The sequence below is a fragment of the Lonchura striata genome, chromosome 1, assembly GCF_050655825.1.
Source record: "Lonchura striata isolate lonStrDom1 chromosome 1, ASM5065582v1, whole genome shotgun sequence".
Taxonomy (NCBI): Eukaryota; Metazoa; Chordata; class Aves; order Passeriformes; family Estrildidae; genus Lonchura; species Lonchura striata.
In genome coordinates this window covers 25,296,052-25,311,713 of record NC_140703.1, presented here as the reverse complement: position 1 = coordinate 25,311,713, position 15,662 = coordinate 25,296,052, and the positions used below count along the sequence as shown (strand labels likewise).

General features: G+C 45.1%; 1 protein-coding gene across 1 annotated transcript; it reads left to right on the top strand.

The window, feature by feature from the left end:
- Positions 1–2,946: 2,946 nt before the first annotated feature.
- On the top strand, positions 2,947–14,886 carry SLC19A2 (solute carrier family 19 member 2). The gene is made up of 6 exons (XM_021549064.4): positions 2,947–3,180; positions 3,316–3,921; positions 7,366–7,588; positions 10,974–11,166; positions 12,025–12,166; positions 12,410–14,886. Exons 1-6 carry the CDS (start codon positions 2,995–2,997, stop codon positions 12,533–12,535), a joined length of 1,476 nt encoding a protein of 491 aa, XP_021404739.1. The 5' UTR covers positions 2,947–2,994; the 3' UTR covers positions 12,536–14,886.
- The last annotated feature ends 776 nt before the right edge of the window (positions 14,887–15,662 follow it).

Sequence of the window (15,662 nt, the reverse complement as noted above, 5' to 3'; positions counted from 1 at the left end):
GCAAAATATTTTAAACTGTTACATCCATAATGGAAATGTATAGTGCTGTACAACATGACCCATATTAGCCCAGGAGTTATTCTAATTTCCTGTGGCAAGTAATTTCTCAAATTCAGCCATGAATGCCTCATCTCTAACAGCTCCCTGCTTCAGTCTGCGTTGGACTCAATGCAGAGCTTGCTGTGGTGTGTGGGCCAGAAGGGAAGTTCTCTGCCAGAGGCTTTTGATAGTAACTTACCTCCTAATGACTGCTGTATTTTGGAGAGATGGCTGTTTGCTTACACTTCTGCAGGTCCTGGAAGCTTGGATTTTGGACTGGCTTCTGTATCAGCTGTGTTGCAGTGAACTACAAGGTTGCATTTCCCCCCCCACCCCCATGTACAGGACTTTAAATTCACCCTTTTTGACTGCGTAATATTTATGAGTTTTCGGTTGAAAACCCCCATATTATCAAATGATCAACTGGGGGTTGGAAGTGGAAGACACAGGCCTTCAAAATTATATCCAGTCTACTGTTCTAATAGATAGCTACAATCTACAGTCTTTGATCTAAAACTAATCAGCCTGCATTTCAGAAATAATTTGGATTTTTGTTTTCTTCTTGCTAATTCTGTTTCATTCCAACATAGATATAGTTAATGGAGTCTACTTTCCCAGATTAGTTACAATGGCCAAAATAATAAAAAAAAAGTGGTTGCTCTGTTTGTCACTTTTCTGTGCTTTTGTTCCTTCCATGCTCAGGAAGGAACAAATCTGTTTTATTCTATCCTTCTGGATAGTTTCTGAAATATTTATACTATCTTAGTGCTCTCACATACTGAGGAAGCATTCTGAACAGCAGCTTCACAAGAGTGCCATTTTTAAAGTTTTTAATTTACAGAAGTTTTTTTTCTAAACAACTTGGCAAGACTTTAGGAGAACGTGTCATACACATATATTTTATTAATTCCTCCACAATACACTGCAGGCCAGAGCTGAGAGAAGAAGGAAATAGGTAAGATTAAGGAAAGTGTGAGAAATCCTACTTTTCACAACTTATGTCTTCCATCTTAGAAAAAAATATTGGAAGTGTTGATGTTTTTACTATCAAACATATTTAACCTTTCCTTACATTTTCTAGTAGAGTGGAGAGATGGAAAATGTGAAGGAAGGCTAAGAAAGAAAAGATAGATGTAAAAAATCAGGAAATAAATTTTTATCTGTTCCCAAAAGCTGAAAATATTCCATGAAAATACAACAAGATGAGTTCTTTTGAGAACAAAACGAAACCCTGAGAAAACATGGAGTACTTAAGTCAAAATTTTGCTGTTTCTTTTTTTGTTCCAGTTTTTGGAGAAGAAATCTAGGTTGCCTAACTGACTGTGTATTTTTTTTTTAAGGAAAAGGGCTGAAGTGATGAGACTCGTTCTAATCCATTGGAAACAGCACTTGAGCTCCAGTGGCACAATTCTAAGGATTGTTGTTTTGGCAAAGAGCAAGGCCGCCCATGAGATCCTGTGAGCAGCCTGGATCTGTGGGAACTGTTGCCTCTAGGCAGGGCACACCAAGAACACCACGGTTTTGTTCTTTCCTCCGGCCCTGGATGGCCCTGACCGGTCAGAGGGTGCACAGCACCTTGCTCACAGCCCACATCCCTTTATTACCTGCTCCTGGGCCACCTGCCAGCGGGACAGAGGCACTGCTAAGTGAGAGGGAACCCCTGGCAACGTGTTAAGCAGTCATTTCACTCTAACCATACTCTTTGAAAAGATCAGCCATTCCTTGCCTGTGGCTGAAATGAATGCCAATATTAGCAGGAACTGATTCTTTGTATGTAGAGTTTTGCTTCAAGCTAAAGGGTAGTGAAATGGCAATATCATTACTTTTTTACAAATAAATCTTACATGTTTTCTACAGAAGAGACCGTGGAGAACAATAGAAAGGAAATTTGCTAGACTCGGAAGATAGCCAGAAAGCAGCAAACCACTGATGTCCGATGATCAAGGCCTAAATATTTAGCTGTGTTTTACAGACAGCTGAGTAATCTTACAGCCCAAATCCTCTTTGCAGCTATGTCTACTAAAGCAGGATTATGGTAATTACAGTAGTAAAATAGTAATAAATATATAATAATAATAGATAGTAGTAAAATTCTCTACTACAAGGCATCTGTTCTGGGGCTGAGAACTTGTTCTTTCCCACCCAACTCCGTATACCCGATGCCTAGGAGGCAGGGTATGCAATTGCACAGGTGGGAGGCCTACCCCCGGTGTGGATTCTCCCTGGCATCAGCCAGTTGCAGAACAAACTGTAGGTATAAAGTGGGAAGCCCTAGGAGTGGTAGCAATGTAATGGAGATAAGGGAGTGGAGCAAAGGGAAAGGCAAACCAAGTAGATGAAAATAAATTGTTGGAACAGAAAAACAGCAAATAATTCGGAGGATTGGGAAAGCTATAGGAACAGTAGACTGGGCAAAACTTTAGATAATGACTTCGAATGTAATAGTTTCATTTTCCCCGCTTATCTAACATTTCTTATGGCTGGACCACAAGGTGCTGCTTTATTAAGCAGCAGAAGTGATTCAAGCTCTTATCTCGCGAAAGGGAAGAAAGCGGCAGGGGTGAGCGGCCGAACGCGTCCGGGCCAGGAAAGGCCCGCCAGGCACGGCAGAGCCGGCAGATCGGATCCGGCCGCAGCACCGTCCAAGGGCGGCTCGCCCCGGCCCCGCAGGAGCGGCCAGGCGGAGAGCTGAGGGCAGGCGGCCCGTGAGGACAGCGGCCCGGCCCGCCCCTCCCGCGTGCGCGCCGCCGGCCCCGCCCGCGGGGCGGCTGCCCAATCCGAGCGCAGCGTGCTGCCCGCCCCGCGCGCGCCGGCCAATCAGCGCGGGGCGCAGCGCCGCGGGCCGGAGCCGGCTCTCGGGCGGTGACCGGGACGCTCCCGCCGCCGGCGCCCTCGGCCCCGAGAGCGCCTCCGGCCCCGGCCCGGCCCGGCCCGGCCCGACCCGCCCGGCCCGGCATGGCGGACTCGCACGGGGGGCGGCCGGCGCGGCGCTCCACCCGGGCTGCCAGCGGCAGCGCCTGCTGCTGGGCGCTGCCTACGGCGCTGCTCTGCGCCTACGGCTTCTTCTGCAGCGTGCGGCCGTCGGAGCCCTTCCTCACGCGGTACTTGCTGGGGCCGTACAAGAACCTCTCCGAGACCCAGGTACCGCGTCCCCGGCTGCCTTCCTCCCCCCCAGGCCCCCGCGCGGGGTGTGTATCTGTCTGTGAGTCTGGATGTCTGTGCTTTGTTGGCAGTACGGGAGTGCTGGCGGTTACCGCCGTCTTTTCCCTCTCGCAGGTGTTCAACGAGATTTACCCGGTGTGGACTTACTCCTACCTGGCGCTGCTCTTCCCCGTGTTCCTGGCCACGGACTACCTGCGGTACAAGCCTGTAGTCCTGCTGCAGGGCCTGAGTCTCATCGTCACCTGGTTCCTGCTGCTGTACGCCCAGGGGCTGCGGGCCATCCAGCTCCTTGAGTTCTTCTACGGGATGGGGACTGCCACCGACATCGCCTATTATTCCTACATCTACAGCGTCGTCGATATCAACCTGTACCAGAAGGTCACCAGCTACTGCCGAAGTGCGACCCTGGTGGGCTACACAGTGGGCTCGGTGTCTGGGCAGGTCCTTGTGTCAGTGGCGGGATGGTCCCTCTTCAGCTTGAACGTTATCTCCTTAACCAGCATATCCATTGCCTTTGCCACGGCGTGGTTCCTGCCCATGCCACAAAAAAGCCTTTTCTTTCACCACCTCTCAAGTCAGCGGCTTAGCTGTGAAATGAAGGTCATGGACTGTAAAAATGGAGCGGCTGTCCAAGATCATCCCGATGTGCAGAGGGCACCTGGATGGGAGGATGAGACAAAAGTTCCCTTAAATGGGGAGGGTCATTCAGCAGAGAAACAGGTGAGTTGTGCCCTGAGTTTATGTGAGTAGAAGATGCCATACTGACGTGATTGTCACACATGCATATAAGTATGGAGCAGTAGAGATGTCATATCTAACAGCAAAAAAGTATCCCTTTACACATCCCTCTTCCTTATTTATGGCACAGGGAGAATTATTACTGGCATCCTTTTGCTGTTTGAGCATGCCAGGCTGCTCCTTAGATTTTCTGAAATTGCTCTTCATGTCTCACCAAGGTTGCAGTTTGAATGTTCTGGGCATCAGATTGCCATCCAATGGTACAAAGCAAGGGACATTTTGGGACAGTAAACCTTGAGTATATGTCCAAACAGTGTGTGCTTCTGGGTGCACCCAGTAACTTGAAGAAAAGAGACAATTCTTTGTGTACTCAGATCTTGATATTGTTACTCCAACTGTTTTAAGAGTTGTGCTGCAATATGCTGTGTAATAATTGGGGTTTATTGCATGATCCTGGAAGGAAGCTGCTCTAGGAAGGAAACTGCAGTAGTTCTTGGGGGCACTTGGAAGCAGACATTGATTAGTAATAGAAGGGCAGAATGTGGATAAATTGCAGGAAGCACCTGTGCATGATATCAGCTTAATGCAGCCCCTGAGAATGCCAAGGTTGTGCCTTGACTTTTTGTGGGCTGTGTAATTTGGCAAAGTTGTTTGTATGGAAACAAGTGCAGGGATCCCTGCTTGGTAGAGGGATGTGCTGGGTCCCACCATGGGTAAGCAGCCTCCAATTTTGGGGCCCAGTATGAGTGTGTAGTTGCCTGCTGGGCAGGTCCCTGCTGACCTCATTGCTCCAGGAAATGCATATATGTTGAGATTCCTGGCAGGGGGATTGGAGGCCCTGGGGAAAGGCCAGCCTTGCTCCTCAGACAGAAGGAGGCCATGCTGGTTCTGAGGACAAGCCAGAAGGTAAGCGCAGCTGCTGGATTAGTCAGCAGTGAGTATTTCTTAGCAAGTAAGCCACAGTTAGCTGGTTTGGGGGAGGCAGCATCCAGGGCTGCTTTCTGCTTCTCCAGCTACAGCCGAGAATTAAAGGTATTAACATTCCAGGGACTTAATCCTGCCCCATCCAGTATGATCTTGTGTGACCAAGGATATTTTTACCCGAGCTATGCTTGCATGTTGAAGGGTATTTGTTAAAACAAATTCTGTGCCATAAACATTTAACTTATCCATCCCTTTTGTTTACCTTACTCCTCTCCTGTGAGAGTACATGTAGTACCAAAGTAGTGAAGAAAAGTTTAGAAAGGGAGAGAGTACACCTGCCTAACTCCCCTGAGGTCACTTACACCGGGTTCTGTAGGCTGAGAAGCACTGGAGCATGATGATTGTCCTTCTTGCTGAGGTAACAGTGACCATATTTCACAAACATAGATGGCTGTAGGAATAATTGTACTGAAGAGGCACTGCCAGGGCAGGGCAGGTGGGCCTTTCTGCCTTACCAGACACTCGCCTGGGGCTGAGCAGCCAAGTCAGTTTTTGCATTGTGTGTGACCATTCCCTTCTGTTGTTCTCCAATGGCACACACTACTACAAATTCACCAGCGTATATATTCTGTTTTTAAGCCTACAAAGCATTTTCCAGTGTGCTTGTGTTAGTCCAAATCAGCAGATATCAATAAGTGGGGATCAGCAATTACATAATCTTTCAGGTGGTTGTTGGCTTCCTGTCCTTGCAGTCATCTGGAGGGAGGCTTTACACTGGTGTCTGCTACATGATTTTGTCAAGTGCATCAAGCTTTTTTTTATACATAAGCATTTAGTTGCTTTGTTGTGATATCTCTTAGCTTTACCACACCTTCCTCTGTTTTATTCTAAGCATCAGTTGTCTTGCTACCTCAGCTCTTTACTCTTTACTACTCCTATAGTCCTTCTGTTTTCTCATTCGATGCTTTATTTGGCTATTTGGTCAGAAAGTTTCAAAACTGTTCTTTGTAGTTATCCCAGGGAATGCATCCACTTTTGATACAGCAGATACAAGCATTTGCTGATTCCATTGCCAGCTGACACAAATCACAGAAACATTTTTCACAGTATCCACATGCAGAGCAAGAGTTATGCCATTGGCAAAGCACCAGTGGGACTGTGTGGTGTTTCATAAAGATGCTTAGAAGTCCGTGACAAGTGGACGGTGGAAGAAAGGAAGTTCAGGACAGGTTTCAGGCTGTGGTCTTTTGGGGTTTTCGTAGAAACCTTTTGAAATTAATTTTATTGCTCATGGAAAATAGTCTTTCCCAAGAACACATTGAATGATTCCCCCAGGGAAAGGGCATAATGCCAAGAGCTCAAAGTTGCTGCTGCAGTCTGGAAACCACTCTGAAATTGGGCATGTGACAGCACAATGTGCAATAGCTCAGTCCTGTGACAATGTTGTATGTTTCCCTGCAGGGAATCAAAGGTCACAGGGGCCTGAGGTGCTGGGTGAGCTTTGGGGCTCTGCCCAATCTCACATTAAGTAACTGTTCCTCCTACTCAGACTAGAAGGGTCTTGCCCTACAGAGTCTACACTATGTCTGCAAATTTGTGCATGCAGCAAATGTAACCAGGAATTTTTGTCTACAAAGTAAAGACATGCTCTTTTCCTCTACTGCTGTTGACATAAAGTGGTAAAGAACAGGACTGTAACAGTCTGTAAAAAACAATTTTGATTACTTTAATCCCCTGTTGCTAGAATTTATCTATTTTCAATTATTTTTGAAGATCTGCCCCCTTTCATGCTCTTTCTAGAGAGATTCGGAGTGGAAATCTTCATTTTCTATCTCCTGCAATTTGTCAGGGCACTTGTATGTGCAGGACCTGCCATTTGCAACAGCAGTGTCTAGTGGAAGTAGCTTCTGTTTCCGTTTAGATCCCCACCTGACATCTCTCATTGTCTTGAAGCCCTGGTGAACTTTAACAGGGGTAGAGTGTGTGGTAATGAGATTGCTTCTTTGAGTATTTGTAAACTCTCAATGCCTGTCCTAAAGAAAATCAGTTTATTTGGGGAGAGATACAGTTCTCTGTGCTACAAAATTTGATTGAATTAGAATCAGGACTTACAAGTGTCAGTGATACAGTTTGCCTTTTTGATGTAAATGGCTGGCTTCTGATCCTGTCTTGTCAAAGTGGATATTGTGTCCTGTTCCCTGGTGTTTCTTCTCTGGTACCCTTCAGTTGCTCACGTAATGTGTGGCAGTCCTTGCTGTCTGCTGGAGAGAGCCAGAGATGGCGAGTGAACTTGGGACTGAACCCTTCCTCTGCATGTAAGGGTATGGCCCTGCTTGGCACAGATTGTGGGATGGGAAAGCTTTTTATTCATTGCTCTGTGGGAGTTTGTGCCCAAGAGTGGTATTGTCACTCACATGAAAGGGGCAGTTTTGTGGAGTAGTGTGAAGTGTTTATAAGCAAAGACTTAACATTTCTCCCACCTTCCTTCTCCAATTTACACAGAAGCAGAAAGTAGACATCATAAAGGTGCTGAAAGATCTCTGGCGGGACTTCCTGCAGTGCTACTCCTCCAGGACCATGCTCTGCTGGTCTGTGTGGTGGGCACTGTCCACCTGTGGCTACTTTCAGGTCATCAACTACGCTCAGGGCCTGTGGGAGATGGTGCTGCCTTCTCACAGCACGGACATCTACAATGGTGCTGTGGAGGCAGCCTCGACACTCCTGGGTAAGCGATCTTCTTAGCTCCTGCTCTGCTGAAATGTCTTGTTTCCCTCAAGGTCACTAGAACATGATTTGGAAGTGCCATGCATTCTCCCAAGCATGCAGTAGAAGTAAACCCTGGCATTTGGAGTGAGTCTTCCCTGACATGAACAGGTAGGGTGCTCAGTGTGAGTTAGTCATTGAGGCAGTCCTGATTCTTGTTATCCAGTACGTAGGTGTTTAGAGGAACCTTGCAAGGCAATCTTCATTCTGAAATACTTGGCACAAGGCTCCAGGCATGTGGCTGACTGTGTGCTCTTGACTGTCACCATGACAGTGGGGTTCTGTTTGTTTTAGCCACTCAGAGTCAGACATGGGGTCCTGTGCATTTGGTTTTCCTCCAGGAGCCTGTGAAGGTTTCCTGTGTGCAGCCAGCATGCAGTGAGCCATGGTTAGTCATTTTGGCACTCTTAGGAGCAGAAGCTATTAAGGTGAAAGAAGTTGGTCACTTGAAAGGGACAGGTAGGTCAGTCAATACAAGCATTTGTTTATGAAGTTGTTTAATACTTTTTCATCACCAGAACTAGGATATTACCTTTTTAAAATAGATGACATACCCTTACAGAGGTTTTCTAGATGTTGCTGCAGCATGTCCCTTTTCATTGATGGAGTCATTGTTCCATCATCTGCTGTGAACATCACCTACTTGGGGGCAAAAGAAACCAAATTATTAGTGCTTCCTTGGGTGTGCTCAGCCCCTTCTTGAAGTTCAGTAGGAAGCTGTGGCTGGTTTATAGTTCTAAAAGGTGGTAGACAACCCGTTGTTTGTTGGGTTTGAAACTATTGGCAACTTGATGACTTTGTCTATTCAGTCCTTGGTGTGCTAAACCTTCCCTTAAACAGCTGGCTGTCATACACTGTTTCTCCACTCTAGCATGAGCCTGTGGCTCTTACTACTTGTTTGGATTGGCTTCCTCTACCATCCTACCTTTGTCCCAGAAGGAGAAGAACTTATATCAAGGAAAAGACCCATAATGTGGCCTAATAGCAGCACAATTTAAAAAATAATAATAAAAAAATAGCAGGGGGAAGGGTTTTCCTCAAACCTTATAATGAACACCTTTGATAACAAGGTCCTTTTTAAAAAGGCCTGTGAACAATGGACCTGAACTCTTTTAAGACTGAAGTTTTTAGCTTCCCAGTTTGATTCTTTTTCCTCAAGTATAATTTTTATAAATCGTTGAATCATTTTGGCTGATGTTTTCAGACAAATTAGCCTGAGCTGATGAAAAGACAGAATCCTTCCAGTTGATAGAGCTTAATTGCTTGAAGGAAGCAAAGTATAATGAAGTAATAGTCACGACTAAGAGCTTGAAGTGTGTGACAGGACTGGAAGTCCTAATACCTGTTAAGAATGAGCATGCAGTGACCTGACTTCCTAAGTGCTAGTGCAAATGCTCTAACTTCTGATTTCAAGTTTGAATTTATTAATGAGCTATTTATTTATATCTGATGTCATGCCAAGACTGTATTTTAGACAGTTTAGTCTGGGCCAGATGAGCCAGGTTTTTCTAGTTGTTCTTTGGTAAAGTTCAGCTCTTTGTTCTCCTCCATAATAGCCCGTATTTGCACCAAACCTGGCTTGAGTAGCATTCTTTTTGAAGATGGATAGTCTGAATTGCATTCAACTTTATTCAGTGAGTTCTCAGACCTATAGAAGAACATGCTGTTCACTCTTCTCCCTGTATTAGAAATACCTCTTCTGCTGCATCCCAGATCTGATTTGCCATTTTCATTGCTCTTAGTCACTCTGTGCTCAGTTAGGAGCAACGTTTGGCAAGCTTTGCATAAAGTTGTCATCCCTGCCCTGCAGAAGGGCATGGTGACTCATGTAGCTGTCAGCTCCCTGTCCTGGGAAAGAGAATTAGTATTCCTTCTAGGGAGATCAGCTACCTGTTGCTTGTATCCCTTGCACCTTCTTCAGAGTGTGGCAATCCTTTATCAGGTTGGGTTGTAAAACCACTGATCAGCTGAATGTGTCTCATTGAAGGACAGAGGCTGAATATCTTAATTAGGTGTAGGGCTGATATAACCTTGGCACATAGGGAGAGTACAGTTTCATGAATTGCCATGAGATCTTCATGTCTGTTCTCAGATTTCAGAATTGCTGAGACAGTAAGAGGAATGCTCTAGGACTGAGCTTCTTTTTGCATTTCAGAGTTTTGCTACTGGCAGAGCCAGACATCCAAAGAACAAGATATTAGTCAGACTTTAGTGGGAGAAAATAAATCCTTTCCTTTAGCATAGTGCCCTTCTTCACCAGTCTGCAAGATTTATGTAAGGTCTGACAGGATTGCAAACTGGTGGTACATAAGGAGTCTTGGTGTGCCTGAAAGTTTTCCAAGACAGTATGCCAGTTAAGGGTTACAAAGAGCTCAGATACTGCACTGTAGCACTCTTGTGCAGTGGTCTACTGCTGAACACAATCCTGTTTCAGAGATGTCCTGTAAACCTCCCTTTGTCAGTAGGCTGTTTGTCTGGTTTGCTGTGTGCAGTCATTATGCTGTTGGTTGCTATTTGGCTTGTTTGCAGAACAAGGCCTCCTTGGAATGGAAATTTTCTATTAACGTAATATGTATTTAGACTTCTCAGTAGCTGGAACTATGATAGTGCATGAAACACACCTTCTTCTTATTGACTTGCTTGAAATACCACATGCTTTCCCATCCTATGATTTGTCTTTTATCCCCATTTCCCCTTCATAAAATCCAGCCAGAGTTACAAACCTGTCTGTGTTATAAAGGACTGTTCTTGCACAATCAGTAGTACATGTTTATAACCTGTGATTAGGCTGCATTCCAGGAGATGTGGATTTGGACTACTTCTCTTACTTAATATTACAGCCCAGTGTGTAGATGACAGTAAATGTAGGTTTTTCTGCTTCCTGGGAGAGAGCTCTAACAGCTGTGCATTAAAGTGAGTAGTGCCTTTCTCCCTCCTACCCTCTGCTAAAGCACCACTAAATAATTAGGTGAGTGCTTTTGAAAACTGGGGTTTGCATTTCTCAACAGAAATTGCCCAAGTATTGACAGCACTGCCACAGTCAAGCACAAAGGAGTGAGTGGCAGTGGTCTGAGGCCTGGGGCTGTCGTGCTTCTGGAGCCAGACAGGAGACTTTAGAGGCAATCAGCATTGACCTATGTATTTTCCTGTTTCTGTAAAAGTAAATGGGAGTTTACAGCAGTGTTCCAAGTGAGGGAGGGCTCAGGAAGGTGAGCTGCTGAGGTGTTCCCATTTGTGTCCTCCACTTCAATTATGTTTGGCTGTCTGGGGCTGTAGAGCTCCCAGTGCACCATCTCCAAATTGTTCCAACTGTAATTACTAAGATTTATGCTTTCTTTCCCTCACAGGAGCTGTTGCAGTCGTTGTTGTGGGTCACATAAAAACATCCTGGGCAATGTGGGGTGAAGTGGCACTTGCCCTGTTCTCCTTTCTTATTGCTGCTGCTGTGTATGTCATGGACACTGTTCATAACATGTGGGTGTGCTATGCATCCTACGTCATCTTCAGAATCATCTACATGATGCTAATCACAATAGCAACGTGAGTATGTCTGTAACGTAAACTGCTCTCAAGGTTACATCTGGTGTGAAAGCGGTGCCTTTCCTGTGTATCAAGAGCCTGTTGCAATGGTTTGTGTTGTGATTCAGGTTAGAAACTGAGGCATGGAGATATATTTGGCTGGCAGTGTGCCCAAGCTTTAAAAGTCTCGTGATACTGAAGTGACTAATTCTAAATATTAGATAGTGCTGGTTGCTAGGGGTATGTTTTTCATAAACGTGGCTGGAGTGAAGTGTTAATAGATGAGGAAAGAACAATGCTTTCCCTGGATTGAAGCATCAACTTCCCCTAACGTGTAGGAAAACTACTTCAATGTTATTTGTCACTTTGGGGAGGAAAGCATAGCTGGTTTTGAACCACCAAGACAGCTCAAGCACAAGGAGAGGGATGATGCCGAATCTGGCCACTGCAAAGGGAGTTCTGGTTAGAAGTATGCAAAAGGTTATGGACCATACAGCAACAGACTGAAGGTTTGAGATTGCCAACTGCTCTCTGGGGTCAGAGTGCATTGCATCTTCTCCACATGACGAGACCCTTCACATCGGACAGCAGGGCTGCTTCAGTAACACTGAAAGCCACAGAGCTCCCTTAGTGGGGGATTGGGTTGGTTGGTTGTTTTTTAAAAAGGGGTTGTATGTGTCTGTGGGCCTCTTCTAGCTTCTAAGTTAGTCCATTGTGAATCTATTTGGAAAAGGACACTATCTGTGCAAGGTAATTTAGCTGTGGAAAATATGAAACCAGTCAATGTAACTGCATAGTTGTTCTGTCCAGAAACGTTCCTGCCGTTCATTCATTCCTCTGCCTTTTCCCTTATGTGTCTGGTCATCCTTTTCTTTCCAGGTTCCAGATTGCTACAAATCTCAGTGTGGAGCGGTATGCCCTGGTGTTTGGGGTCAATACTTTCATTGCCTTAGCTCTTCAGACTCTGCTCACTGTGATTGTTGTGGATGCCAGTGGGCTTGGCTTGGACATCTTCACCCAGGTATGATAGACGCTTTTACTTTTATTGATGGGAGGTGGGGAAGGGAGGAAGATAAACCAAGCTGTAAAGCTTCTCAGCTACCCGTTTCTGGGCCAAGGATTTGGGATTTGACAGAGAAATAACCACTGAATCATGATATTTTAGAAGTGGAGGGGAAATAATTTATTTTATTAACATTCCTATAAATTTGGTGACTGCTTGGTTTAACCACTTCTTTTTATTTTCTTTCCCTCTTCTCTGCAGTTCATGATTTACGCCTCTTACTTTGCGGCCATCTCACTGGTGTTCTTGGTCAGTGGCATCTGCAGTATTGTAGAAGCTTACAGAAGACAAGAGCGGATGCAAAGCAGAACTCCTGAAAGCCAGTAGTGCACTAAGCAAAGACCCTTGGTGACTACATATGAAGATATAGGTCTGTTTTTAATCTCTGCCTTTTCTTCCCAAGGCAATCACCTTAATGGTATATGATCCATATTTATACTATATTAGTAGCACATTTTAGAAGGTAAATATATTAGCTCTTACGTAAGTAAGAACGAATATCTTCTTTCTAAAATGCCTTTTGTTCTACTGTTGCATGTATGGGATGTGCAGCAAAGAACAGTAAGTTTTCTCAAAGAATGAGAACCTTGGGAGGTTTTAGTCTAACCCTTACACATCTGCAGACCCTTTTGTGATAGTCTGGTCAGCTGCTGCTCTCTGTCATGAGGTGCTGCTACAGGGCAGAAATGAGGGCACACTAACAGATTCTCTGTGGAGACCCCCCGGCCTGGGATAGTAGGTGGCCTGAGGACTGTGCTCTGTAGTGTGGCTCTTGCTGAAGCTGCCCTGTGGTGCTGGATGCTCTGTTTTGAGGACTGGTACACTTATGTTTCTGCATACGCACATGCTTCCTTGAGGAGCTTGTACTGTTTCTCCTGTTCTGTCAGTTATCCCTCCTGCCAGAGGTTTACCTTAGCTGATCATGGTGTTTCCCCAAAAACAGAACTGTGTCCTGGGGCAATTTGTGGCACTGGTGGATGGGCTGTCAGCAGCACTACTTGTTCCACAAAGGGCTGTGTCCAGAAAGGACTGTAACTGGAGGGGAAACTTAGAGGGAGTTGAGATAGGCAAAGTGCTAATCCATGGGACCCTTGGATAACTTTGCCTTTGTCCCTTAGGGCTGCAGGTTCCTGTGATTACAGGAGTCATTGCCTCACAACCCACAGGCTGGATTGTTTCAGGAGTGATGTATGTTATTATAGCACTGAGAAGGAAGGTAACTCACAGGATTTTAAGCTATTCTTTGTGCCCGTAGAGAATTGTGGCTGTGGTGTTTAAATTGACACTTTCAATTATGGTAGTTAGCAGAATGACTACTTGAGGCTTTGGAAAATGATGATTTATGATCTGTCATTTTTCTACTGTTATTTTAAAATGCCTTTATGCTTCTGGTGGGTCTCTGTCCACCTAGTTCTACCTCTTCTTTCCTCATGAGCAGAACAATGAATGTTTAGAGTGGACAATTTTTTTTTTTTTTGTCCAGTTTAAGCAATTTGGGACTTGCCTCATATTGGTTTTTTTTTAATAATTTATTTTTTCCAAATTGTTTCAACACTGAGGAGTTGCTGCACAGAGTTGTACTGGGCTTGGGCACCTGGATACTCAGGCAGTATGACCAGCACAGAAACAAATGCCTGTGGAGTGTGCCTGTTTCTGTGCAGGTTGTGAGTGTAAGTGTACAGAAGAGCTGGCAAGGGAGAAGGTGCAATGCAACCTTTCCCTCCATGCCTTCTCTCTGTGTGTTTGTTAGAACTCCTTTCTTCTTTCAGCTGAAGAAGCAGCTTTGGTTCATCACCTGCTTTTAGTGCCATGGAGATTTCACAGTATTGGGGTTGGGAAGGTGTTTTTCCCCTGGGTAGGACATTTCCCATCACTTTCTGTGAACCTGAGCCTTTACTACACAAGTTGCATAATTAATGTGTTTGGCATGTGCTGCCTGGGACCCAGGAAGCCCTTCCAGGCCAGCTGCTCAGGGGTGCCCACTCCCCAAAAGATTTTCTTTCTGCATGCTGCCTCTTGAAATAGCCCCCTAAAGAGGGGTTCAGCTGCACTGGCATTTACACATGTAAACTTAACTGCCTTATCCTGAAATGGAAACTTGAAGCCACCCATGTATATATTCCTTTCTCTGTGTTTTTTTTTGTTTTTAAAAAAAGTAAAATCTGAAGCCATGAAATGCTAGCTGACAAGCTGTCCTGAGACAGGGATAGTCTGTCCTTTGAGTTCCTTGGTGTAATGACAGTTGGAGCAAGGCAGGAGGCATGGGTGCACAGCACTCCTGTCAAGTGACCAAAAGGACCAGCTCAATTTTAATCATAGTTTTCATACAGAGATCAAATCTTTGATGCCCAGTCATTTTAAAAGCAAGTCGCACATTAACTAATGACTTACAGCAATAGCAGTGATTTTTGTACCAAAGTAATGAAACTGTGGCAACTACAATAGAAAGGATTGTTACACTGTGTATGTCTTCAGGCCCACAAGGTATGGAAGCCACACCTGTATGTTGTTCAGGTTCTTTCTGAGCTCTGCTGTTGCTGTGGTGATGAGGTGACTGTAGAGCCCAATTGAAGCTGTATGCAGAGTTAACAGTGATGCCTAGGAAAACCTGTAACTATGTGGATGTTTTGGTTTCTAATTAAACAGCTATTTTTGTTAAATAAAAATACTCTGAGTTATCCTGTGTGGACAATGTTTTTTTCCTATTTTGATTCCCTGCTGATCCATCGCACTGCTGCTGCAGGTTGTTCCAAGCATCTTTGTAACAAAGAGAAAAACATTTAGAACAAAACATGCAAAAAGAAGCAAGGCTTAAAGAAGCTGATAGTTGCTGGCTGGCTCGTGTAGGTTTCCATAACTCTGTGCAAGTGTCTTGTCTTGGGGATTCTCAACTGCTGAGCAATCCATAAGCACCACTAATTCCAGTGCAGACTGGTCTGCAGAGGGAGATCAGCACTCACCAATGCAGGGTAGCCCTGGTCAGGATGCTCCGGTCTAATGGGGTGACAGTAAGAGAAAGAAGGTGTAGGGTTGCCATGCAGGAGGACCTTTCTACTTACATTGACCTAATTACAAAATTGAGGCCTTGAAGGAGAAATGCTGTAAGCTCCCCATCCTGGCATACCCCACCTTGGAAGATGCCTGTGCTGTGTTTCTAGAAGACGTGGCTTGTACCTCATAGTACAGGCTGGGCTGGAGGGCACAGTGGTTTGTGTGGGTAGTAGCCCAACAGTCCTGTGCATAGCACCAAAAACAAGAGAAAAGGGGTGTTGTGGGAGGAAATGGGGGAGGGGAGGCTTATTTCTACATGCTTCCTTCAGCATTTTATTGCTGAAGGATAGGACTGTTGGCGTGTCAGGTCTGCTCTGAATTTCATTAATCTGCCTTCCCTGGGTGACTACAGGAGTCAGCTGTGGAAGGATGAGTTTCTTGAGAGAGTGGGGGATTAAAATCT

What these genes read in the sequence shown, in the direction of transcription:
- SLC19A2 (XM_021549064.4), top strand. Translation starts at nt 2,995, where the DNA reads ATGGCGGACTCGCACGGGGGGCGGCCGGCGCGGCGCTCCACCCGGGCT. An exon ending in AGAACCTCTCCGAGACCCAG is followed by an intron (nt 3,181 to 3,315) that starts GTACCGCGTCCC and finishes TCCCTCTCGCAG; the next exon opens with GTGTTCAACGAGATTTACCC. An exon ending in GTCATTCAGCAGAGAAACAG is followed by an intron (nt 3,922 to 7,365) that starts GTGAGTTGTGCC and finishes CAATTTACACAG; the next exon opens with AAGCAGAAAGTAGACATCAT.